This window comes from Pezoporus flaviventris, unplaced genomic scaffold, assembly GCF_033815535.1.
Source record: "Pezoporus flaviventris isolate CSIRO_AGI_PZ_B2104156 unplaced genomic scaffold, CSIRO_AGI_Pfla_v1 ptg000795l, whole genome shotgun sequence".
Lineage (NCBI taxonomy): Eukaryota > Metazoa > Chordata > Aves > Psittaciformes > Psittacidae > Pezoporus > Pezoporus flaviventris.
Window position 1 is genome coordinate 1 of NW_026893340.1, and position 25,113 is coordinate 25,113.

General features: G+C 59.3%; 5 protein-coding genes across 5 annotated transcripts; 4 read left to right on the forward strand and 1 right to left on the reverse strand.

Annotated features, from left to right (window-relative positions):
- Positions 1–590: 590 nt before the first annotated feature.
- On the forward strand, positions 591–5,628 carry LOC133264362 (E3 ubiquitin-protein ligase HUWE1-like; the record flags this gene model as incomplete). The annotated part of the gene is given in 6 exon segments (XM_061444310.1): positions 591–755; positions 1,125–1,242; positions 1,912–2,093; positions 3,279–3,469; positions 5,525–5,603; positions 5,605–5,628. Coding segments are annotated over 6 exon segments (759 nt in total), but the record flags the coding sequence as incomplete, so codon positions are not given.
- Positions 5,629–6,204: 576 nt separating this feature from the next.
- On the forward strand, positions 6,205–12,671 carry LOC133264358 (guanine nucleotide-binding protein-like 3-like protein). Its single transcript, XM_061444305.1, is given in 17 exon segments — positions 6,205–6,291; positions 6,561–6,587; positions 6,671–6,772; positions 6,855–6,971; positions 7,080–7,151; positions 8,651–8,786; positions 8,878–8,981; positions 9,091–9,196; positions 9,199–9,234; positions 9,662–9,749; positions 9,873–9,999; positions 10,001–10,051; positions 10,667–10,809; positions 10,921–10,952; positions 10,955–11,050; positions 11,135–11,273; positions 12,602–12,671. Coding segments are annotated over 17 exon segments (1,533 nt in total).
- A 368-nt stretch (positions 12,672–13,039) lies between these two features.
- LOC133264361 (non-structural maintenance of chromosomes element 3 homolog) lies at positions 13,040–15,280 on the forward strand. Its single transcript, XM_061444309.1, has 10 exons — positions 13,040–13,172; positions 13,679–13,780; positions 13,870–13,933; positions 14,014–14,093; positions 14,194–14,288; positions 14,362–14,441; positions 14,548–14,590; positions 14,668–14,730; positions 14,968–15,082; positions 15,170–15,280. The coding sequence occupies exons 1-10, from the start codon at positions 13,131–13,133 to the stop codon at positions 15,230–15,232; spliced, it is 747 nt and encodes a 248-aa protein (XP_061300293.1). The 5' UTR covers positions 13,040–13,130; the 3' UTR covers positions 15,233–15,280.
- Positions 15,281–15,299: 19 nt separating this feature from the next.
- On the reverse strand, positions 15,300–19,563 carry LOC133264359 (6-phosphofructo-2-kinase/fructose-2,6-bisphosphatase-like). The gene is given in 15 exon segments (XM_061444308.1): positions 15,300–15,417; positions 15,560–15,624; positions 15,749–15,811; positions 15,888–16,017; positions 16,118–16,222; positions 16,312–16,458; positions 17,640–17,675; positions 17,677–17,848; positions 17,935–18,056; positions 18,147–18,203; positions 18,568–18,642; positions 18,747–18,813; positions 18,909–19,005; positions 19,100–19,225; positions 19,422–19,563. Coding segments are annotated over 15 exon segments (1,407 nt in total). The 5' UTR covers positions 19,507–19,563; the 3' UTR covers positions 15,300–15,357.
- Positions 19,564–20,784: 1,221 nt separating this feature from the next.
- HSD17B10 (hydroxysteroid 17-beta dehydrogenase 10) lies at positions 20,785–24,589 on the forward strand. The gene is made up of 6 exons (XM_061444304.1): positions 20,785–20,888; positions 20,976–21,140; positions 22,838–23,002; positions 23,943–24,071; positions 24,170–24,278; positions 24,365–24,589. Exons 1-6 carry the CDS (start codon positions 20,865–20,867, stop codon positions 24,553–24,555), a joined length of 783 nt encoding a protein of 260 aa, XP_061300288.1. The 5' UTR covers positions 20,785–20,864; the 3' UTR covers positions 24,556–24,589.
- The last annotated feature ends 524 nt before the right edge of the window (positions 24,590–25,113 follow it).

Genomic DNA, 25,113 nt, shown 5'->3' on the forward strand with positions numbered 1-25,113 from the left:
TGGTGTAGGACCGCCTTCATGGGGTGTAGGACCCGCCTTCATGGGGTGTAGGACCGCCTTCATGGGGTGTAGAACAGCCTTGCATGGTGATGGACACCTGGCTTGGGCTGTTAAAGCATCCTCATGGGGTGATGGACACCCATCTTAGGGTGATGGTCAACCTTTTTGAGGTGGAGAACCCCATTTTTAAGGTGTAGATTCCCCTTCTTGGGGTGTAGAGCCCCCTTTTTGAAGTGTTGAACCACATTTTTTGGGTGTAGAACCCCATTTTTAAAGTGCAGAACCCCATTTTCGGGGTGTAGAACCCCTTTTTTGGGTTGTCTAACCCTGTTTTGGGGCTGTAGAACCCCTTTTTGGGCTTTAGGACCTCATTTTTGGCTGTAGAACCCCCTTTTTGGCTGTAGGACCCCCATTTTTGGGTGTAGAACCCTGTTTTTGGGTGTAGAACCTCTGTTTTTCACTGTGGAACCCCCTTTTAGCAGTGTAGAACCCTGGTTTTGGGGCTGTAGAACCTCGGTTTTTGGCTGTAGACCCCCATTTTTGGATGTAGAACCCTGGTTTTGGATGTAGAACCCCGTTTTTAGGTGTAGAACCCCCTTTTTGGCTGTCAACCCCCCGTTTTCGGGGTGCTGACCCCGCTGTGGCGCAGGTACACGGACATGGAGAGCGAGGATTACCACTTCTACCAGGGCCTGGTCTATCTGCTGGAGAACGACGTCTCCACCCTGGGCTACGACCTCACCTTCAGCACCGAGGTATCCCCCCCCCAACCAGGGCCACCCCAAAACCCGGCCTCGGGGTGCCCCCAGCACCACCAACCCCTCTCCCCCCCAGGTCCCAGGGGTTTCCCCCTTTTTGGGGGGGTCCCCCCTGTCCTAATGGTGTCCCTAGGGGTGTCCCCTGCTTTGGGGGGGGTCCCCCCCATCCCACTGGTGTCCCCTTTGGTCTTGGGGTGTCCCCCCCTATTCAAGGGGTGCCCCTAAATCCCAAAGGGGTCTCCCCTGTTCTTGGGGTGTCCCCTGCTTTGGGGGGTCCCCCCTGTCCCAATGGTTTCCCCTTTGTTCCCGGGGTGCCCCCCCTCCTTTGGGGGTGTCGCTTGACCCCCTCCATCCCCCCCCATTCAGGTGCAGGAGTTTGGGGTGTGCGAGGTCCGGGACCTGAAGCCCAACGGAGCCAACGTCCTGGTGACGGAGGAGAACAAGAAGGAGTACGTGCACCTCGTGTGCCAGATGCGCATGACCGGTGAGCTCCGGGCGGGTATTGCCGGCGTTCCCAGTGACATTCCAAACGTTCCCAATGACATTCCCAACATCCCCAACAACGTTCCAAACGTTCCCAACAGCATTCCCAAAGACATTCCCAACACTCCCAACATTTCCAACATTCCCAACATTCCTAATGTTGTTCCCAACAGTGTTCCCAACATTCCCAACACCATTCCCAGCAACATTCCCAGCTTCCCAACATTCCCAACAACATTCCCAACACCATTCCCAACCTTCCCAACACCATTCCCAACCTTCCCAACAACATTCCCAGTATTCCCAACAACTTTCCCAACACCATTCCCAACATTCCGAACACCATTCCCAACCTTCCCAACACCATTCCCAACCTTCCCAACAACTTTCCCAGTATTCCCAACAACTTTCCCAACACCATTCCCAACATTCCCAACACCATTCCCAACACCATTCCCAACCTTCCCAACCCCATTCCCAGCATTCCCAACAACTTTCCCAACACCATTCCCAACACCATTCCCAACACCATTCCCAACACCTTTCCCAACACCTTTCCCAACAACTTTCCCAACATTCCTAGCAACATTCCCAGCATTCCCAACCCCATTCCCAACAATCCCCACCCCATTCCCGCCCCGTTCCCACTGACCCCGCCGTTATCCCGCAGGAGCCATCCGGAAGCAGCTGGCCGCCTTCCTGGAGGGTTTCTATGAGATCATCCCCAAGCGCCTCATCTCCATCTTCACGGAGCAGGAGCTGGAGCTGCTCATCTCGGGGCTGCCCACCATCGACATCGACGACCTCAAGGCCAACACCGAGTACCACAAGTACCAGGGCAACTCCATCCAGGTGGGCACTGCCCCCAGACAGACCCAAATCAGCCCAAAACCAGCCTCAAATCAGCCCAAAAACTGCCCAAAATCAGCCCCCAAACAGCCCAAAATCAGCCCAAAACCAGGCCAGAAAACATCCCAAAACAGCCCAAAATCAGGCCAAAACCAGTCCCAAAACATCCCCCAAATCAGCCCCAAAACAGCCCAAAACCAGTCCCAAAACAGCCCAAAAAACTACCCCAAACCACCCAGAAATACCCCAGAACACCCAGAAAATATCCTAAAACCACCTCCAAACCACCCAGAAAATACCCCAAAACCACCCTAAACCACTCCAAAACCCACCCCAAAACACCCAGAAAATACCCCCAAAACCACTCCAAAACCCACCCCAAAACACCCAGAAATACCCCAAACCCACTCCAAAACACCCAGAAATACCCCAAACCCACCCCAAAACACCCAGAAATACCCCAAAACACCAAGAAATACCCCAAAACACCCAGAAATGCCCCAACCCAACCCCAAACCCACCCCAAAACACCCAGAAATACCCGAAACCCACCCCAAAACACCCAGAAATACCCCAAAACCACCCCAAAACACCCAGAAATACCCCAACCCAACCCCAAACCCACCCCAAAACACCCAGAAATTCCCCAAAACACCCAGAAATACCCCAAACCCACCCCAAAACACCCAGAAATACCCCAAACCCACCCCAAAACACCCAGAAATACCTCAAACCCACCCTAAAACCACTCCAAAACCCACCCCAAAACACCCAGAAATACCCCAAACCCAGCCCAAAACACCCAGAAATACCCCAAAACACCCAGAAATGCCCCAACCCAACCCCAAACCCACCCCAAAACACCCAGAAATACCCGAAACCCACCCCAAAACACCCAGAAATACCCCAAAACCACCCCAAAACACCCAGAAATACCCCAACCCACCCTCCCAAAACACCCAGAAATACCCCAAACCCAACCCCAAAACCCACCCCAAAACACCAGAAATTCCCCAAAACACTCAGAAATACCCCAAACCCACCCCAAAACACCCAGAAATACCCCAAAAACACCCAGAAATGCCCCAACCCAACCCCAAACCTACCCCAAAACACCCAGAAATACCCCAAAACACCCATAAATACCCCAACCCAGCCCCAAACCCCCCCCAAAACCTCCCTCCCCAGATCCAGTGGTTCTGGCGGGCGCTGCGCTCCTTCGACCAGGCCGACCGCGCCAAGTTCCTGCAGTTCGTGACGGGCACGTCCAAGGTGCCCCTGCAGGGCTTCGCCGCCCTCGAGGGCATGAACGGCATCCAGAAGTTCCAGATCCACCGCGACGACCGCTCCACCGACCGCCTGCCCTCGGCGCACACCTGGTACCGGCGGCGTGCGCAGGGACGCGGGGCGGACGCGGGGTGGACGTGGATACGGGGGGAACATGGGATGGACGTGGACACGGGATGGACGTGGATATGGGATGGACGTGGATATGGGATGGACGTGGGATGGATACAGGATGGACGTGGATATGGGATGGACGTGGATATGGGATGGACGTGGATATGGGATGGACGTGGACACGGGATGGACGTGGATATGGGATGGACGTGGACACGGGATGGACGTGGATATGGGATGGACGTGGACACGGGATGGATGTGGGTATGGGATGGACGTGGACACGGGATGGACATGGATATGGGATGGACGTGGACACGGGATGGACGTGGACACGGGGTGGACGTGGATATGGGATGGACGTGGACACGGGATGGACGTGGATACGGGGTGACGTGGATATGGGATGGACGTGGACACGGGATGGACGTGGATATGGGATGGACGTGGATATGGGATGGACGTGGACACGGGATGGACGTGGACACTGGACGTGCACGGGGTGGACGTGGATATGGGATGGACGTGGACACGGGATGGATGTGGGTATGGGATGGATGTGGACACGGGATGGACATGGATACGGATGGACATGGATATGGGATGTGGGATGGACATGGATATGGGATGGACATGGACATGGATGGACATGGACATGGATACGGGATGGACGTGGATGTGGGACATGGGATAGACAGGGATGGATATGGGATGGGATGGACGGGACGGATGTGGGACAGGGGGATGGGATACACATGGGTATGGGATGCACATGGATATGGGACGTGGGATGCACATGGATATGGGACAGGGGATGGACAGGGATGTGGGACGTGGGATGTACAGGGGATACACATGGATATGGGATGCACATGGATATGGGACACGGGATGTACATGGATATGGGACGGGATGCACATGGATGTGGGACGGGGGAATGGACAGGGATGGATATGGGACGTGGGATGCACATGGATATGTGATGTACATGGGTGTGGGACATGGGATGCACATGGATATGGGGCATGGTATGCACATGGATATGGGATGCACATGGATATGGGATGCACATGGGTATGGGACATGGGATACAGATGGATGTGGGATACACAGGAGATGGGATGGACATGGATATAGGACATGGGATGCACATGGATATGGGACATGGGATGCACAGGATAAGGGGATATGGGAGATGAGGAAATGGGATGTGAACATGGAATGTGGGATGTGAGACACATGGGACAGGGACACAGGATATAGGATATGGGGAGATGGGACATGGGGTATGGAGGACATGGGAGACAGGACGTGGGATACATGGGACATGGGGACATGACACAGCCATGGGACATGGATATTGGGTATGGGACATAGGACATGGGGATACACAGGGTATGGGATGCAGAGGGGCTATGGGAGATGGGGAAATGGGATATGGATATGGGGTATAGGATAGGGAGAGATGGGATATGAGACATGGGATATTGGATATGGGTCGTAGGGACATGGGATGCACAGGGGGCTATGGGAAACGGGGGAAATGGGATGTGGATATGGGATATAGGATAGGGAGAGATGGGATATGAGACATGGGATATTGGATATGGGTCGTAGGGACATGGGATGCAGAGGGGCTATGGGAAATGGGGAAATGGGATATGGATATGGTATATAGGATAGGGGGATATGGGATACATGGAATAGTGGGTATGGGACATAGGGACATGGGATGCGCAGGGGCTGTGGGAGACGGGGAAATGGGATATGGATATGGGATATAGGATAGGGAGAGATGGCATATAGGATAGGGGGATATGGGATGTGGGACATGGGATATAGGGTATGGGACATGGGACAGGACACGGGGCACGGCCATTTTAAACACACGGGGCCACGGCGTACGAATCCCACAACCTGAGCCACGGCACCCCCAGGGAACCACTGGGTGGGACACCATGGGTGCCAGTGTGTGGGGGGGGAGGGGAAACCCCCCCCTCCCCTCACTTTACGTGTGTCCCCCCCCCCCCCAGTTTCAACCAGTTGGACCTGCCCGCCTACGAGAGCTACGAGAAGCTGCGGCACATGCTGCTGCTGGCCATCCAGGAGTGCTTCCGAGGGCTTCGGCCTGGCCTAGGGGGGAGGGGCCCGGGCCCTGCCCCCCCGCCCCTCCCCCCAGCGGCTCTATAAATATATATATATATTTTTTTGGTTTCGTTGGCTTTTTTTTTTTTTTTGGTTTTTTTTTTTTTTTTTGGTTTTCTTTGGGTGGGGGAGGGGGTGGGGGTTTTGGTTGGTTGTTTTTTTTTTTTTTTTTTTTGGCTCTCTCGGAAAGGGCGGGGGGAGGGGATTCCCCCCCCCTTCCCCCCACCCCCCCCCTCCCCGCTCCGGCCGTGTTGTTTTTTGGGGGACGGAATGGTGAAGTCAAATGGGGGAAAAGGCCCCTAAAATTATAGAGAAAAGGTTCGGCCCCTCCCCCCCCCCCCCCTTTTCTCCCCTCCTCCCCCCCTAAAAAAAAAAAAAAAAAAAATTGAGAGAAAAAGTGAAAAAAAAAAGGAATAAAAAAGTGCACTCTTGGTAAGGGCAGTTCCGGTCGTTCTTGGGGGGAGGGAGAGGGGCGGCCGCCATATTGGGGGGGGGGGGTGTGTGGCCGCCGTCTTGGGTGTGGCAATGCTCACCGCTGTGTCCGCCATCTTGGGTGTGGCGATGCGTCATGGTGCGTGGTCGCCATCTTGGGTGTGTCAGCCAATGGCGTGTGGCGGCCGCACCGCGGGTCCCCGTGGCGCAGCCGCCATCTTGGGTGTGGCGCTGTCACACTGCGGCCGCCATCTTGGGTGTGGCAAAGCCGGACTGGAACGCACTCTCATTGGGGCGGGCGTTTGCCTGTCGCGCCGGAAGTGACATCAGAGCGACGCGGAAGGGAGCCGCAACGTGCGGGTGTCCAGGCCAATGACCCGTTCCAGTGAGCGCTGGGGGGGACGGGGGGGAATTGGGGGGGTTCAAGGGGGTTCAGGGTGGGTTGGGGTCCCCCCCTCACTCTGCCCCCCCCTTCCACAGGGCGACAAATAGAGGCCGGCCGGGAAGAAGCGGGTCCAGGTGAGCCCTGAGGGGGGGGGGGGGTGTTGGGGTGACACCATCTCGGTTCGGGGGTGTCAGCCCCCCCCCCTTCATTCCCATAGGGAAAAGGAGCCAAGGGAGGAGGGAGGAAGGACCCGGGGGTGCCGCAGCTGCGCCGCTTCGCTGCTCACGTCCAGCGGCAGAACGAGAGCAAGCGGGCACGGGTTAAAAAACAATGGGGGGACGGGGAGAGGGTTTGGGGGGTGCTCCCCCCCCCCCCCAATGGTTCTGACCTCCCCCCCGCAGGCAGCGGAGGCGCGGGAGCGGCGGGAGGCGGCGCGGGAGGCGGAGCGGAGCCGGCGGCGGAGCCTGGAGGGGCTGCGCTTGGAGGCGCTGCGGCGGCAGCGGGAGTTCGAGAGCAGGGTGCGGGGGGGGGCAGCGGCATGGGTATGGGGGGGGGAACACTCGGGGGGTGACCCCCCCCCCCCATCCTCCCCCGTGTCCGGTAACGTGGGGGGGGGGGGTGTGCAGGAGGTGCGGAGCGAGCAGAAGGATGTGGAGGAGGAGGCGTCGCTGCGGCAGCACGGGAGGGAGCTGCGGGAGGTGAGGAAGGGGAGATGGGGTGGGGATAACGGGGATGGGATGGGGATGATGGGAACGGGGTGGGGGCAGTGGGAGTGGGGCGGGGATAACGGGGATGGGATGGGGATGATGGGAACGGGGTCGGGATAACGGGGTGGGGGCAGTGGGAGTGGGGCGGGGATAACGGGGATGGGATGGGGATGATGGGATCGGGGTCGGGATAACGGGGTGGGGACAGTGGGAGTGGGGCGGGGATAACGGGAATGGGATGGGGATGATGGGATCGGGGTCGGGATAACGGGGTGGGGACAGTGGGAGTGGGGCGGGGATAACGGGGATGGGATGGGGATTGATGGGATCGGGGTCGGGATAACGGGGTGGGGGCAGTGGGAGTGGGGCAGGGATAACAGGGATGGGATGGGGATGACGGGAACGGGGTCAGGATAACGGGGTGGGGGCAGTGGGAGTGGGGCGGGGATAACGGGAATGGGATGGGGACATGGGAGTGCGATGGGGATAATGGGAATGGGATGAGGGTAATGGGATCGGGACAAGGGGATGCTGTCAGTGGGAGGGGGGTGGGGGTAACGGGGATGGGATGAGGATGATGGGAACGGAGTCGGGATAACAGGGTGGGGACAGTGGGAATGGGGCGGGAATAACAGGGTTGGGATGGGGATGATGGGATCGGGATAACGGGGTGGGGGCAGTGGGAGTGGGGTGGGGATAACGGGGATGGGATGGGGATGATGGGAATGGGGTCGGGATAACGGGGTGGGGGCAGTGGGAGTGGGGCGGGGATAACGGGGATGGGATGGGGATGATGGGATCGGGATAACGGGGTGGGGGGCAGTGGGAGTGGGGTGGGGATAACGGGGATGGGATGGGGATGATGGGAATGGGGTCGGGATAACGGGGTGGGGGCAGTGGGACTGGGGCAGGGATAATGGGAATGGGGATAGGGACATGGGAGTGCGATGGGGATAATGGGGATGGGGGTAATGGGGATGGGGATAATGGGAATGGGATGGGGGATGATGGGGATAATGGGGATGGGATGAGCACATGGAATGGGATGGGGATATGGGAGTAGGATGAGGATAAGGGGAGCAGATTGGCGACATGCAAGTGGGATGGAGACAAAGGGAATGGGATGGGGATAATGCGAATGGGGTGGGGATAACAGGAGTGGGATGGTGTCAGTGGGAGTGGGGTGGGGACACGGGAGTGGGATGGGGATAATGGAAACGGGACTGGGATGACAGGGATAACGGGAATGCGATGGAGTCACTGGGAATGGGCTGGGGATGATAGGATTGGGATAACGGGATGGGGTTAGTGGGAGTGGGGTGGGGATGATGGGAATGGGATGGAGATAAGGGGAATGGGATGGGGTTGATGGGAGTGGGATGTGGATGTAGAGCGGTGCCACTGGGGGATGCAGGGACAGAGCATGCCACACAGGGACACACAGAGGTGGCACTGGGGGGGACATGACCCTAACCCCCCCCCTCTCTTAGGTGCTGGCAGCATCCGATGTGGTGCTGGAGGTGCTGGATGCCCGGGACCCCCAGGGCTGCCGCAGCCCCCGGCTCGAAGCCGCCGTCCGGAGCTCGGGGCCCCGGCAGCGCCTGGTGCTGGTGCTCAACAAGATCGGTGCGGGGCAGGGCTTGGGGGCACAGGGTGATGTTGGGGGGGAGGGGGGTGATGGGGACCCCCCCACTCACTTTGTGTGTGTCCTTCCCAGACCTGGTGCCGCGGGACGTGGTGGCCGCGTGGCTGAAGCACCTCCGCGCCGAGCTCCCCACCGTGGCCTTCAAGGCGTGCACGCAGCAGCAGAGCCGTAACCTGGTGTGGGGCTGGAAGGGAAAAGGGGGGGTTAAAGGGGTTAGGGGGGCGTAGGGACAATGAAGACAATGGGGACCCCCCATTTATGACCCCCTCCTCCCCCTTTATGCAGAAGCAGAGCCGGGTACCGGTGGCGATGGCCCCCGAGGAGGTGCTGGCCGGGGGAGCGTGTGTGGGGGCCGAGTGTTTGCTCCGGGTCCTGGCCAACTACAGCCGGTGTGGGAGGTGAAAACAAGCATCACCGTGGGGGTCGTGGGTGAGTGGGGGGTGGGAGAGGGGATGGGGGCAATGGGAGTGGGATGGGGATAATGGGAGTGAGAGGGGGTCAGTGGGATGGGGACAATGGGAATGGGATGGGGTCAGTTGGGAGTGGGATGGGGACAATGGAAGTGGGATGGGGACAATGGGAATGGGATGGGGTCAGTTGGGAGTGGGATGGGGATAATGGGAATGTGATGGGGGTCAATTGGATGTGGATTGTGGGAGTCGGATGGGGAAATTGGAGTGGGAGGGGGTGAGTGGGATGGGGTCAATGGGAGTGGGATGGGATAATCGGATGGGGATAATGGGAGTGGATGGGGATATGGGATTGGGATATAAAAGTGGGGTGGGCATAATGGGAGTGGTCTGCAGGGGGGTGTTGTACTTGGGGGGCACCCCCACTGATGGTCCCCCCGCTGCAGGGTACCCCAATGTGGGTAAGAGCAGTCTCATCAACAGCCTGAAGCGGAGCCGGGCTTGTGGGGTGGGAGCAACCCCGGGGGTCACGAGGTAAGCCCTGCCCCGTGGGAGGCGGAGCCTGCATTGACCACATTCCCAGCCCCCCGCCCCCCCCCCCCCGTAAAAGGAGGGGGCGTGGCTTGCGAGCGCCCCCCCCCCCGACCACGCCCCCAGGTGCTTGCAGGCCGTGCAGCTGGACCGGCACATCCAGCTCCTGGACTGCCCCGGTGTTGTCATGGAGACGGGGGCCCCCCCCGCCGCTGCCCCACTGCGGGGGGCTCTGGCCCCACAGCGCCTCCGGGGACCCCCTGACCCCCGCCGCTGCCATCCTGCGCCGCTGCCCCCCCCAGCAGGTAATGGGGGGGGGGGAGGCGGGGCTTGGGACTGTTGCCATAGTGATGATGGGTGTTGGGGATCTCCCTCTGGGGGCTAAGATCTGTCACCATGGCACTGGGGTTATCAGGGGGGCTTAGATGCGTTGCCATGGTGACTGGGGGTCTTGGGGGGTGACCGTTTAGAGGCTCACAGTGGTTGTCATGACAGCTAAGGGTGTTGGGACCTGTTGCCATGGCAACTAGGGGTGTCTGGGAGCTCCCAAGCCTGTTGCCATGACAACTAGAGGTGTGGAAGATGGGCCACCATGGCAACTAGGGCTGTTGGGGATTCAGACCTGTTGCTATAGCAACTAGAGGTGTTGGGGATGCCCCTTTTGAAGGCTCAGACCAGTCACCATGGTAACTGGGGATGCCTGGGGACCCTCTTTGGGGGTTGCCATGGCAACTAGATATGGTGGGGAACCCCCGGGATGGCTCAACCCTGTTGCTATGGTGACACATCCCCCCCCCATCCCCATGGCAACATGGAGGGTTGCCATTTCCATCCCATTTTGTCCCCAAAACCGAGTCTGGGGGTGACAAGAGCCCATGAGGGGGTGACAAGACCCCATCTGTGTGTCCCCCCCCCAACAGCTGAGCGAACTCTATGGGGTCCCCCCCTGCGATGACCCCCGGCAGTTCCTGTCCCATCTGGCCCGGAGGCAGGGCCGGCTCCGGCCAGGGGGGCTCCCGGACCCCCATGCTGCTGCTGTGGCCCTGCTGCGAGACTGGACCAGGTTGGGGGGGGCTCCCCACACCCTGACCCACATTTGGGGGATACAGGGTTGGAGGGCCTCCTATAGCCTGACCCATTTTGTCCCGCCCCCCCCCCCCCCCTTCCCATACAGTGGCAAGATCTCCTACTACACCCACCCCCCCAAACCCAAGGGGTGCATTTGGAAGCCCAAATCCTGACAGCGCTGGGGCCAGCGCTGGACCTGGAAGCGCTGGAGAAGGGTGATGCCGAGGCGCTGGCGGGTGAGAACTGGAGCATCCCCCCCCCTCCCTTTATCTTACCATGGGGTGACCCCCCCTTCCCAATGCTCATTCCCCTCCCCATAGCGGTACCAGTGTCTGTGGCAGGCATTGGCCTGGCTCCATGTGTGCCTGAGGAGGAAGAGGAGATGAAGTCCAATGGGGATGAAGCAGCAGCCATGGAGGAGGATGTGGGCGACCTGGAGGTATGGAGGGGGTCTGTGAGGTATAGGGGGGGTTATAGGTGCATTATTGACACACACTCCCCCCCCCATCACCCCAGCTGGGGCAGTGACAGTGGAGCTGAAGCCCCCCCGGCTGAAGATGGGGGGCAGTGGGGAGGGTCCTGTGCCCCGTGCCCTGGAGGAAGTGGCGGCTCTGGAGCCTTGCTGCAGGGCCAGGCATGAAAAACCCTTTTTCACCCAAAAACCTTCCATAACCCCCTAAACCCCCCCTTTCCAACCCCTAAACCCTTCCTTAACCCCCACTCCCCATTCCAACCCCCAAACCCTTTCATAACCCCCCCCAAATCCTCCTTTCCAACCCCAAAACCATTCCATAACCCCCTAAATCCTCCCTTTCCAACCCCAAAACAAGTCTTAAACCCCCAAACTCTCCTTTCCACCCAAAACCCCTTCCTTAACTGCCTAAATCCCTTTTCCAACCCAAAACCCCTTCCTTAACTGCCTAAATCCCCTTTTCCAACCCAAAAACCTTTCCTTAACCCCTAAATTCTCTTTTTCCAACCCAAAAACCTTTCCTTAACTCCCTAAATTCTCTTTTCCAACCCCAAAACCCTTCCTTAACCCCCTAAATTCTCTTTTCCAACCCAAAAACCCCTTCCTTAACCCCCTAAATTCTCTTTTCCAACCCAAAACCCTTCCTTAACCCCCTAAATACTCTTTTCCATCACCAAACCCTTCCTTAGCACCCTAAATCCCCCTTTCCAACCCAAAACCCATCCTTAACCCTCTAAATCCCCTTTCCAACCCCAAAACCCATCCTTAACCCCCCCAAATCCTCCTTTCTCACCAAAAAAAAACATTCCATAACCCCCTAAATCCCCCTTTCCAACCCAAATCCCCCTCAATTCCTCCTTTACCCCATTTATCCATAGAGAAGATCGCCACGAAGCTGTCGGAGACGCTGGAGGCCGCGATGCAGTTCTGAGGCCGAGGCTTTTCCAACGGGAACGGTGTTTTTTAAGCAAGAAATGGTTAAAACAGCCCTTTTTGGGTTTTTTTTGCAGTAAAAGCACAGGCACAAGATGGGCGGGTCTGAAAGGTGCCGTTTTGGGGGGGGGTTAAGTGGGGATTTGGGGCTGGTTTTAGGCAGCTGGCCCCATAGAGCAGAATGGGGAGGTAAAACCCTTCCATATGCCCTGTGTTGCCCCATTAACACCTTCAGAGCACCCCAAAAGCCACCTCGCAGCACACACTGGGGTCCCCGACACCCCAAAGGGAAGAGGGTCCCCCCCCTCCATATCCCATTGCCAGCCTGGGGCAGCTCCCCTCAGCCACGGCCGCCATTTTGTGGCCTCTTCTCCTACCCAAGGAAGCGCTTCAGAGGCTCCTTACGGGACGTGGGGCACCACAAGCGCTTTAAGTCGCCATTACTGAGGTGAAGGCAGGGGTTAAATGGGCAATTTGGGTGTTTTCGGGGTGTTTAATCCCGTTTTTAACGGCAGCGCCGTTTTATCTCCCTCAGGGACCGGGGGGGGGGGGGGGGGGTTAGGTCACCACAAGACCCTCGAGGCGGCCGCCCGGGCACATGCGAGGGGGCGGAGCGAGCGCTGCCGCTCGCCCAATCGCGATGCGAAGAAGGGGAGTGGGCGGGAGGAAGGCGGAGTTTGAGCCAATAGGAGGCGGGGTGTGCGGGGTTCCACCGCTGGCGCATGCGCAGAGGGTGGGGTCAGTGCGCGTGGACCGCGGGCTGAGGGGAGGCGGAGCGGCGGCCGCTCCGGTTCGGTTAACGGGGCCTTCGGCTGTCGCTGTCGCGATGGAGCGGGACGCAGCGATAGGAACGGCCCTGGAGCGGTTTTAGCCCGCCCGGTGCTTGTTTTGCCCTCAGCGCTGTGAGAGGAATGTCCCAGAGGAAGCGCAGCAGAGGGTCGGGTCCCTCCCAGGTAAGAGGCGGCTCCTTTCCCGTGTCCTCCTTTCCCCCTTTATTCTCTTTCCTTTTCTCCCCTCTTTTTCGCTCGTTTCCCCTTTTATTCCCTTTCTCTTTTCTCTTCCCCCCTTTTTCCCTCTCTTTCCCCTTTATTTCCCACTTTTTCTCCCTTTACCCCCTTTCTCCCTCCTTTCCCCCTTTATTCCCTTTCTTTTTCCCCTTTCCTCCCTTTCCCCCTCTCTTTCCCTTTTATTTCCCACCTTTTCTCCCTTTGCCCCCCTTTCTCCCCCTTTATTGCCTTTCTCTTTCCCCTTTTATCCCCTTTCTCTTTCCCCCTTTATCCCCTTTCCCCCTTTATTCCCTTTCTCGTTTCCCCCCCCTTTCTCCCTCCTTTCCCCCTTTATTTCCTTTCCCCTTATTTTCCCCTTTTTCTCCCTTTCCCCTTTTTTCTCTCCCTTTCCCCCTTTATTCCCTTTCTCTTTCCCCTTTATTTGCCCCTTTCTCCCTCCTCTCTCCCCACAGGCAGACGATGGGGACGAGGATTTCAGCCTCAGCCCCATGCTGCCGCGCAGCCAAGTGCAGCGGAACCTGGAGAGGCACTCCCAGGACCAAGTGAACCAGAAGGTGGGTGCAGGCCACCCCAAGCAATGTCTCCTGCCTCGGCCCCTCCATCATCACCCAGCTCTCAACCTTCCTCCCCCAAAACCCCATAGGTCAGTGAGCTGGTTCAGTTCCTACTTGTCAAAGACCAGAAGAAAATCCCTATTAAGAGAGCAGGTCAGTTTAGCCCCCACCCACCGCCCCCAGCTTAGGGGGAGCTCAGGCATCCAAGTGATTCCCTTCCCTTTTCCCTACAGATATCCTGAAGAAAGTCATCCGGGAATACAGAGACATCTACTCGGAGATTGTCAACCAGGCAGGCAGGACCCTGCAGCAGGTTGGGGGGGGACACACAACACACACATGGAGCGGTTGAAGGGGCAGTTTGAGGGAGGGGGGGGGGCACCCTCTGTTAATGAACCTTTCTCCTCCTGCAGGTGTTTGGGCTGCAGTTGGTGGAGATGGACACCAGGCAGCACATCTACATCCTCACCAGCACCATACCCCGCACCGAGGGGGAGAACCTGCGCCGGTGAGGGGGGCACAGAGGACCCCATTGGGGTGTGTGTTCCCCTCTTTTCTTTGCTCATCCCTGTTTCCTGTAGGGACAACCAGACAGCAAAGCTGGCGCTCCTCATGGTCATCCTCAGCTTCATCTTCATGAAGGGTAACTCGGTCAAAGATGGTGAGCATGCCCCCCCCCCAATACCCCAGTTCCCCTTTGTGCCCCCCATTGATCTTCCCCCTTCCCGTTCCCCTTTGTGACCCCCATTGACCCCCTCCTTTTCCAGGTGCAGTGTGGGAATTTCTCCGCAGGCTCCGCATACAGCCAGGGTAGGATATGGGGGGGACACACACATAATGGAGGGGGGACACACACAGGTCTCATTGACGCCCCCCCTCCCCCTCAGGGAGCGCCACGAGGTCTTTGGGGACGTCAAGAAGCTGGTGACAGAGGAGTTTGTGCGGCAGAAGTGAGTCTTGGGGTTCCCCCCCCTTTTTGGTCACACACCCCCCCCGGTGTGCTCAGAGCAGCCACAGCACCAGTCTTGGCTGGGCTGTTTATGCCACACCGCAGAGAAACCCCCCCCCTGCACCCCCCCCAGCCTGGTGACTTGAGGGTCTGTCACAGGGCCAGGGGGTGCTGGACAACCCCCACCCCACCCCCCAAACCATAGTGGGGGGGAATTCACCCCACCACCCCATTGCAGGTACCTGGAGATCACCCCCATCCCCTTGACGGACCCCCCCGAGTTCAAGTACCAGTGGGGGCCACGGGCAGCCAAGGAGACCTCCAAGATGGAGGTGCTGCGCTTTGTGGCAAAGGTGAGGCCATGGTTGGGGGGTCCCGGGTTTTGGGGGGGGGGTCCTGGGGCTCATTTTAACACCCCCCTCTTTATTTTCCCTCCCCAGATGCAAGGGAAGGATCCCACGTACTGGGTAAGCCAGTACAATGAGGCTAAGACCACCCGTTGACCTCCCAAAACATTGATGGACCCCCCCCACAATAAAGGTGCAGCTTGACAACCTCCATTCTCAGCTCTTCATTAAGACCAGGTTTAATTTGGGGGTCTCCTCCTGTTTGGGAGGGGGGGAACCCCTCAATAATGCTCAGGAACCGTGACCAACGCTTCAGCAGGGGGGCGGCTGATGTCGACGTTCTATGGGGTGAAGGTGAAGGGTTGAGGGAGGACTCCCCAAAATGCAGTCCCCCCTAATGTGTGTGTGGGGCTGTTCTTAAATCTATGCCCTATTTTTGAGGTGCTTCAATGGGTTTCTTTGGGGGGGATCCCCCCATTTTACCTGGGGCCGCTCCCGATGGGTGTTCACTGCTGCTACATTGAGGAAGATGGACTCCACTTCGCACCCTGTTGCCATGGGGAGGGAGAAGGAACCCAGATGGGGGGGGGGGGTGTCCCCAGTTGAGGGGGGGGACACAGTCCCCATTTTGGGGTGACCCCCCCTCTTTAGGGTTGCCACCACCCCACTCACCATAAGCCACTGGGGTCAACTTGAGCACCGTGTGCAGGGGGCACTTGAGATAGGGCAGCTCATCTTGGGGATGGGGTGAAGGAGGTAAGAGAGGGGTGATGGATTTGGGGGTGTCCCCAATGTGTCCCCCCCATCTCACCCGCGCTCTTATCCAGGAAGTAGGCCAGAAGGCAGCGCATCACAGCTTGGTGGCAGATGACCAACACGTTCTCTTGCCTCTCCAGCTCCATGATGACTGGCTCCAAGCGCTGCACCAGGTCCTCATACGACTGGAGGGGGGGGGACAACGACCCCAAATTGAAGTAGGGGGACCCCAGATTGACCCCAACCCCCTGTGCACCCATTCAGGTGGGACAGGAAGGGGGTTACCTCTCCTTTGGGGTAGCGATAGCGATACTTGTCCTGATCCCGTAATGCGAACTCCTGTGGGAAGCGCTCCTGGATCTCCTCGTAGGACATCTCCTCGCAGACCCCCTGCGGGAATGGGGATGCTGTGGGGTTGGAGAAGGAGGATTTTGGGGTGTTTCCCACACACACAAAAAAAGGGGGGGGAGGGCCCTCACCGCATCGATCTCATTGAGGGCTTTCCACTGCTCGTAGGGCACCCCCAGCGCCTCGGCCGTCTCGATGGTGCGTTTCATGTGGCTGGTCCACACCTTCAGCTCCCGGATGCTCTGGCTGCGGATGAACTCGGCCAGGGCCCGGGCGTACTGGGGAGAGGGGCGGGGCTAAGACTGGACACGCTCGTAGTGGGCGGAGTCAAAACTTTGGCCACGTCTCCCCTTCGTTTACATCCCGTTGATCAACAGGCACGGAGAGATCGAGTGTGGGCGTGGTCTGATGTAGCTCCTCCCCTTGTCCTTATGTGGCCTCGTTTAGCTCCACCCCATGCCTGTAGCCACGCCCCTTCTGCACCCTGTAACACCCTCCATGGCTGTGCCCCCCACCATGGGAACAGGGACCCTCCCCAGCCCTTCTCCCTTCCCCATCTCCTCCATGTGCCCAGGCCCCCCAGCCTTTTCCCCTTCCCCATCCCCTCCATGGTTGTGCCCTCCTCTTCCCTCCTCTTGTCCCCATCCCCTCCATGGTTGTGCCATCCTCTTCCCTCCCCTTGTCCCCATCCCCTCCATGGCCATGCCCTCCTCTTCCCTCCTCTTGTCCCCATCCCCTCCATGGCCGTGCCCTCTCTTCCCTCCTCTTGTCTCCATCCCTTCCATGGCCATGCCCTCCTCTTCCCTCCTCTTGTCCCCATCCCCTCCATGGCCGTGCCCTCCTCTTCCCTCCCCTTGTCCCCATCCCTTCCATGGTTGTGCCCCCCTCTTCCCTCCCCTTGTCCCTCCATGGCCGTGCCCTCCTCTTCCCTCCTCTTGTCCCCATCCCCTCCATGGTTGTGCCCTCCTCTTCCCTTCTCTTGTCCCTCCATGGCCGTGCCCTCCTCTTCCCTCCCTTGTCCCCATCCCCTCCATGGCCATGCCCTCCTCTTCCCTCCTCTTGTCCCCATCCCCTCCATGGCCGTGCCCTCCTCTTCCCTCCCCTTGTCCCCATCCCCTCCATGGCCGTGCCCTCCTCTTCCCACCCTTGTCCCCATCCCCTCCATGGCCATGCCCTCCTCTTCCCTCCCCTTGTCCCTCCATGGCCGTGCCCTCCTCTTCCCTCCTCTTGTCCCCATCCCTTCCATGGCCATGCCCTCCTCTTCCCTCCCCTTGTCCCTTCATGGCCGTGCCCTCCTCTTCCCTCCTCTTGTCCCTCCATGGCCGTGCCCTCCTCTTCCCTCCCCTTGTCCCTTCATGGCCGTGCCCTCCTCTTCCCTCCTCTTGTCCCCATCCCCTCCATACCCATACCCCCACTATGGACACAGGGACCCCCCCCACCACCACCTTCCCTTCCAGACCTGCTGCCCCCGTGGGGACAGCCCCGAGTCCCCCCCCGATGCACCCCCTCAGGTTGAGCTGGCTCTCCCCATGGCGGCTGAGGTAGATGGTCCGCGGCGTGACGTGGATGTTCATCAGGTAATAGACGGTGCGGCTCTGGATGTGGCCCTGCACCCGGTTCGCCAGGTACCGCACCCCCACATCAAAGATCTTGATGTAGGACAAGGCGCTTTGGGACACACACACACATCCTGCATCAGTGTGGGGGGTCCCCACATATGGGGGGGCACATAGAGGGGTTGGGGGGGGGGGTACCTGTCCAGCTGCTCATCCAGGGGTTCATAGGTGGCCTTATAGCACTCAATGCGCTTGAGGAAGTCGGCCACGACCTCGTCCTGGGCACAGCCTTTGTAGTCGGGGCTGCTCAGCTTCACTTGCTGAGGGTGGGGGGACACGAGGTTTATGGGGGGGCACACATCGTGTCCCCCCTCCCCTCTCTGGTCTTTATCACCCCCCCAGGCTCTCACCTTGATGTTCTCCTCAATGATGTTAGGGTCGTCGCAAATGGACTCGACAAATAGAACCTGGGGGGGGGTCATCGATGTCACCCCCCACACCCCATGCTATGAGCACCCCCAAAATGGTGCTATATAGCACCCCAGTGCTGTGAGCACCCCAAAAACACTGCCAGCCCCCCCCCATGCTCGGAACACCCCCAGAACAGTGCCAGGGCCCCCAGGGTGCTATGGACACCCCCAAAGTAGTGCTGTGGGGCCCCCCCATGCTGTGAACACCCCCAAAGCAGTGCCATGAGCCTCCCCATGCTGTGAACACCCTCAAAGCAGTGTCACCATGTCCCCCCAATGTGCTGTAGATCCTCCCCAAGCAGCAATTTTGCCCCCCCATTCTATACCCCCCCCCAAATACTTTAGCCCCCCCCCCCCATACCTTGTACCCATTCTCCTTTGCAAACTGCAGGATCAGGGCCCGGCGTTCCCGTGTTGTATTGGTGGCATCAAACACCTGAAGGGTTTGGGGGGGGGCAATTTGAACCCCCCCCCATAACATAGGGGTGTATTTTACCCCCTGGGGGGGGTCGTTTGTGTAAAGGTGGGGGGTGTCCTTACTGCTACTTGCCCATCTTCAGAGCTCAGATAAGTGTGGACGTCCTTAAGGGCAGCCAATGCACAGTGCCTGGGGGGCGGTGTGTGTGTATTATTAATAAGGGGCTATTAATGTGCCCCCCCCTTAATTATACACCCCCCCTTTAACTCCCCCCCCCCTTTAACCTCCGTATCTTCATGGCTTCTTGGTTATCATGGCGGAAGAACTCATAACTCTTATAGCTCTGCACCGCTTCCCTCCGGTACTGCCCCACATTAAACACTGCAATGAGGTGAGTAAAGGGGTTAAGGGGGCCCCCTCAAACTCTTCCTGTGCCGCCCCCCCCCCATTTTACACCCCAAAACCCTCTACTTACCCCGTGTTGGTGTCCCGATCCAGTTCAGATACCGGGTGAGCTTACGGGATATATAGGTCTTGCCACGGGCTGGCAACCCCACCATGATCACCATAGTGGGGCAGTTGGTAAACTGGGGTACAGAAGCTATAAAAGGGGGGGGGGCTCTATTAGTATTTAACCCCCCCTTTAATGCTTTTGCACCCCCAAATCCAATCTGGAGCAGCTCAACATGCCCTGAGGGGGGCAAATCCCCCACACACCCCACCCCAACGCACCCATAGGGGGATTTGCCCCCCCTCAGGATATTCCCCCCCCGCCATATTAAATCCCCTCCACTTACATCCCCGTCTCAAGCGATGGGACCGAAGGGGGACCCACACTTTCTGCAGTGGGGTCTGTGTGAGCTGCCCTGGTGCTGTCGCCATTCCTCTGCCCTCTGCCCCTAATGCAGGTCAATGTCCCCACGGTCACCCCCCCCCCCCCCCCCCCCCGGCACCAATTCACACACCCCCCCTCCCCCCCTCCTCTTCTTATACCTGGGATTTGGGGTGATTTCTCCTCCATTTTTATTTAGGGGGGGCAGGCGGGTGCTGGTGGTGCCCCCCCCGATAAAGGTCAGGGGTAATGCTATACCCTGGCTGCAAGCCGGGGTGGGAGGGAGAGGGGGGTAAAAAGAGGGGGGGGGGGCACACACGCAATGGGGGTGCCCCATAGGATCCTGGGTCTGGTCCTTTAAGGGTCAGGAGCTGCTTGTGCTGGGGGTCATGGGGTTGTTTCCTTGGGGGTCTCAATCCTGCTCCCTTTGGGGGTCCTGATCCTGCCCCCTTTGTGGGTCCTGATTCCATTCCCCAAGGGACCAGATCCTGTTCCGTTTGGGGTCCTGATCCCATCACTTTGGCGGTCCTGATCCTGTCACCTTGAAGGTCCTGATCCCATCCCTTTGGGTGTCCCAATCCTGTCACCTTGAGGGTCCTGATTCCGTCACCTTGAGGGTCCTGATTCCATCACCTTGAGGGTCCTGAGCCTGTCCCCTTGGGGGTCCTGATCCCATCACCTTGGGGGTCTCAATCTTGTCCCTATGGAGGCTGTGATCCTGTCACCTCAGTGGTCTCAATCCTGTCCCTTTAAGGGTCCTGATCCCATTCCTGGGAGTGCTGATCCCATAACTTTGGGTGTCACAATCCCATCCTCTTGGGGGTCCTGGTCCCATCCAGGCTATCCCAATCCCATCCCTCCTCATCCTGCCTCCATCCCTTTGGCATAGGTAATCACTATCCTATCCCTTTGAGTCCTGATCCCATTCCTGGGGGTGCTGATCCCATCACTTTGGGGGTCCTGGTCCCACCCCATCCAGGCTATCCCAATCCCGTCCCTCCTCATCCTGCCTTCATCCCTTTGGGATGGCTGATCCCCATCCTATCCCTTTGGGAATCCCGATCCTATCTCTTTGGGAGTCCTGATCCCATTCCTGGGGGTGCTGATCCCATCACTTTGGGGGTCCCAATCCTGTCCTTTTGGGGGTCCTGATCCCATCCAGGCTATCCCAATCCCATCCCTCCTCATCCTGCCTTCATCCCTTTGGGATGGCTGATCCCCATCCTATCCCTTTGGGAATCCCGATCCTATCCCTTTGTGGGCCCCCATCCACCCCTTGGGACTCCTCACTCCTGCCCCCCCCCCCCCATTTCCTCCTCCTCTTCCTCCCCCCCCCCCCTTTCCCCATCCCTATCCCCGCCCTCCCGGTGCCTCCCCCCGCTCCCATTGGCTGGGCCCGGGGCGGGCAATGGCGGCGATCCGCAGCGTGAAGGTACCAAGGTCCGGGGTTGGGGGGGGGGGGGGGTCCCCATTAACCCCCATTAACCCCCCCCTTTGTGTCCCCCCCTCCCCATGGCAGGGGCTGGTGGCGCTGGTGACCGGCGGAGCCTCGGGGCTGGGCCGGGCCACGGCGGAGCGGTTCGTGGCGCAGGGGGCCCGGGTGCTGCTGCTCGACCTGGGCTCGTCCCCCGGGGCGCAGCTCGCCAAGGAGCTGGGGGAGCGCTGCGCGTTCGCGGCCGCAGATGTGAGTAAAGGGGGGGGGGGTCGTTCTATGGGGGGTGCTCTATGGGGAGGGTCAGTATGGGGGGGTCGTTCTGTGGGGGGGTGCTCTATGGGGAGGATCAGTATGGGGGGGTCGTTCTATGGGGGGTCACTCTGGGGGGGTCAGTCTATGGGGGAGTCGTTCTATGGGGGGTGCTCTATGGGGAGGATCAGTATGGGGGGGTCGTTCTATGGGGGGTCACTCTGGGGGGGTCGTTCTATGGGGGGGTGCTCTATGGGGAGGGTCAGTATGGGTGGGTCGTTCTATGGGGGGTCACTCTATGGGGGGGCATTCTATTGGGGGGTGCTCTATGGGGAGGGTCAGTATGGGGGGGTCGTTCTATGGGGGGGTCACTCTGGGGGGGTCAGTCTATGGGGGAGTCGTTCTATGGGGGGTGCTCTATGGGGAGAGTCAGTATGGGGGGGTCGTTCTATGGGGGGTCACTCTGGGGGGGGTCGTTCTATGGGGGGGTGCTCTATGGGGAGGATCACTATGGGGGGGTCGTTCTATGGGGGGTCACTGTATGGGGGGGCATTCTACTGGGGGGTGCTTTATGGGGAGAGTCACTCTGTGGGGGGTTGTTCTATGGGGGGGTCACTCTAGGGGGGGGCATTCTATTGGGGGGCGCTCTATGGGGAGGGTCACTATCGGGGGGTCGTTCTATGGGGGTGTCACTGTATGGGGGGGCATTCTACTGGGGGGTGCTTTATGGGGAGAGTCACTATGTGGGGGGTCGTTCTATGGGGGGTCACTCTGGGGGGGGTCGTTCTATTGGGGGGTCACTGTATGGGGGGGCATTCTACTGGGGGGTGCTCTATGGGGAGAGTCACTATGGGGGGGTGCTCTATGGGGGGTTGTTCAAGGGGGTTGCTCTGTGGAGGGTCACTCTATGGGGGTTGCTCTATGGGGAGGGTCACTATGGGGGGGTTGCTCTGTGGGCAGGTGCTGTATGCGGAGGGTCATTCTATAGGGGGGTCATTCTACTGAGGGGTTGCTCAATGGGGTAGTTGCTCTATGGGAGGTCACTATGGGGTGGTCACTCTATTGGGGGGATCACTCTGTGGGGGGTCACTCTATAGGGTGGTTGTTCTATGGAGTGATTGCTCTATGGGGTGTTTGCTCTATGGGTGGGGGTCACTCTGTGGGGTGTTTGCTCTATGGGGGGTCACTCTGTGGGGGGTCATTCCATGTGATTGCTCTATAGGGTGGTCGCTCTATAGGGGTTTTGTACTATGGGGGGGGTTGCTCTATGGAGTGATTGCTCTATGGGGTGATCAGTCTATGGGGGGTCACTCTATGGGGTGATTTATGAGGTGGTCACTCTGTGGGGGGTTGCTCTATGGAGTGATTGCTCTGCGGGGGTAGTCACTATTGGAGGCTCACTCCATGGGGTGGTTGCTCTATGGGGGCCATTCTATGAGGTGGGTGCTCTATGGGGGGTCACTATATAGGTGGTCGCTATGGGGTGGTCACTCTATGGGGTGGTCGTTCACCCATTTAGACACATAGAGCAAGAAGCCTGGAGAGGGGTTTTGGGTGCGGGCTGTAGGGCCAGGCTGCCAGTGGGGCGATTGCCATGGGATCTAAGGACACTCTCCCCATGAGGACACTGGGATGGGGTGAACCCTTCCGGAGCCCCCTTCCGCCCCACACCATGGTCCCGGGGGTCCCCCGTGCAGGTGACGTCGGCCGAGGAGGTGGGAGCTGCCCTGAAGCTGGCCCAGAAGGAGTTTGGGCGCCTGGACGTGGTGGTGAACTGCGCCGGGGTGGGCATCGCCGTCAAGACCTACAACAGCAAGAAGGACAAGGTGCACGAGCTGGAGGACTTCCAGAGGGTCATCAATGTGAGTGCGGTGGTGGTAAAGGGTGTCGGGGGTCAATGGGGTGGTTGTGGGGTGCTCCTGGTCAATGGGGTGGTTGTGGGGTGTCTCAGAGTGGTTGTGGGGTGGTCCTGGTCAATGGGGTGGTCCTGGTCAGTGGGGTGGTTGTGGGGTGTCTCAAAGTGGTTGTGGGGTGCTCCTGGTCAATGGGGTGGTTGTGGGGTGTCTCAAAGTGGTTGTGGGGTGCTCCTGGTCAATGGGGTGGTCCTGGTCAGTGGGGTGGTTGTGGGGTGTCTCAAAGTGGTTGTGGGGTGCTCTTGGTCAATGGGGTGGTCCTGGTCAGTGGGGTGGTTGTGGGGTGTCTCAAAGTGGTTGTGGGGTGCTCCTGGTCAATGGGGTGGTTGTGGGGTGTCTCAAAGTGGTTGGGGGGTGCTCCTGGTCAATGGGGTGGTCCTGGTCAGTGGGGTGGTTGTGGGGTGTCTCAAAGTGGTTGTGGGGTGCTCCTGGTCAATGGGGTGGTCCTGGTCAGTGGGGTGGTTGTGGGGTGTCTCAAAGTGGTTGTGGGCAGTTCCAAGTCAATAAGGTGGTTGTGGGGTGGTCCTGGTCAGTGGGGTGTTTGTAGGGTGGTCAATAGGGTGGTTATAGTGTGTCCCAAAGTGGTTGTGGGGTGGTCCTGGTCAATGGGGTGACCCTGGTCAATGGGGTGGGGTGTCTCAAAGTGGTTGTGGGGTGTTCCAAGTTAATAAGGTGGTTGTGGGGTGATCCTGGTCAATGAGGTGGTTGTGGGGTGTCTCAAAGTGGTTGTGGGGTGTTCCAAGTCAAGGTGGTTGTGGGGTGGTCCTGGTCAGTGGGGTGGTTATGGGGTGTCCCCAGTCACCTGAATGCTCATGCCCATGGGATGGCCCTCCTGGGGGGTGCCAATGGCTTTTGGGGTGCCCACAGCCCCCCCAACCTCCTCCCCCAGGTGAACCTGGTGGGGACCTTCAACGTCATCCGCCTCAGCGCCCAGCTCATGAGCCACAACCAGCCCGACGCCGACGGCCACCGCGGGCTCGTGGTCAACACGGCCAGTGTGGCCGCCTTCGAGGGGCAGGTGAGCGCCGGCACCCATTGTTGGGGGGGGGGGGAATGACACCCCAAAGTGCTCACCCATCCCCATGGGGGTGTGTGTGTTTGTGTTCCCCCCCCAAGGTGGGTCAAGCAGCTTACTCAGCCTCCAAGGGCGGCATCGTAGGCATGACGCTGCCCATCGCCCGCGACCTGGCGCCGCTCGGCATCCGGGTGGTCACCATCGCTCCAGGTAGGGATGTGAGGGATGCATAGGGTGGGCTGTGGGGGTGAGCCCCCCCAATTCACCCCCTATTTCTCCCCACCATTGTTCCTCAGGGCTCTTTTCCACCCCGTTACTGGCTGGTTTACCTGAACGGGTTCGGAATTTCCTGGGACAACAAGTGCCTTTCCCCTCCCGCCTGGGACACCCGTCGGAATACGCGCACCTCGTCCAGGCCTTGGCCGAGAACCCCATGATCAATGGGGAGGTGGTGAGGTTGGATGGAGCCCTCCGCATGCAGCCATGAGTTTTGGGGCTCCCCCCAAATGTGGGGCTGGGGGCGGGGGTGGTGGTGGGGGGGGGTATCCACACTGGGATGCTCCCCCGTAGCCCCAATGATGGTTGGATGCTCCATGGGGACACTGCAGGATGGGAATCCCATTGGGATGTGGACTGGGGCACCACTGTAAGTGGGGACACCCCTCCATGAGTGGGATTACCCCATGGGTTTGGGGGGACACCCCCCCTAGATTTGGGACCCCCATGCTGTGATTTGGGGGGACCCCCCCCATGGATCTGGGACCCCCATGCTGTGATTTGGGGGGACATTCCCCCCCCATGGATCTGGGACCCCCATGCTGTGATTTGGGGGGACATTCCCCCCCCATGGATCTGGGACCCCCATGCTGTGATTTGGGGGGACATTCCCCCCCCATGGATCTGGGACCCCCATGCTGTGATCTGGGGGGACATCTCCCCCCCATGGATCTGGGACCCCCATGCTGTGATTTATGGCCCCCCTCCCCTGAATAAGGACCAGGGGCACCCATGGCAGTGGGGGCACCCACAATGGGGCCCTGTCCGG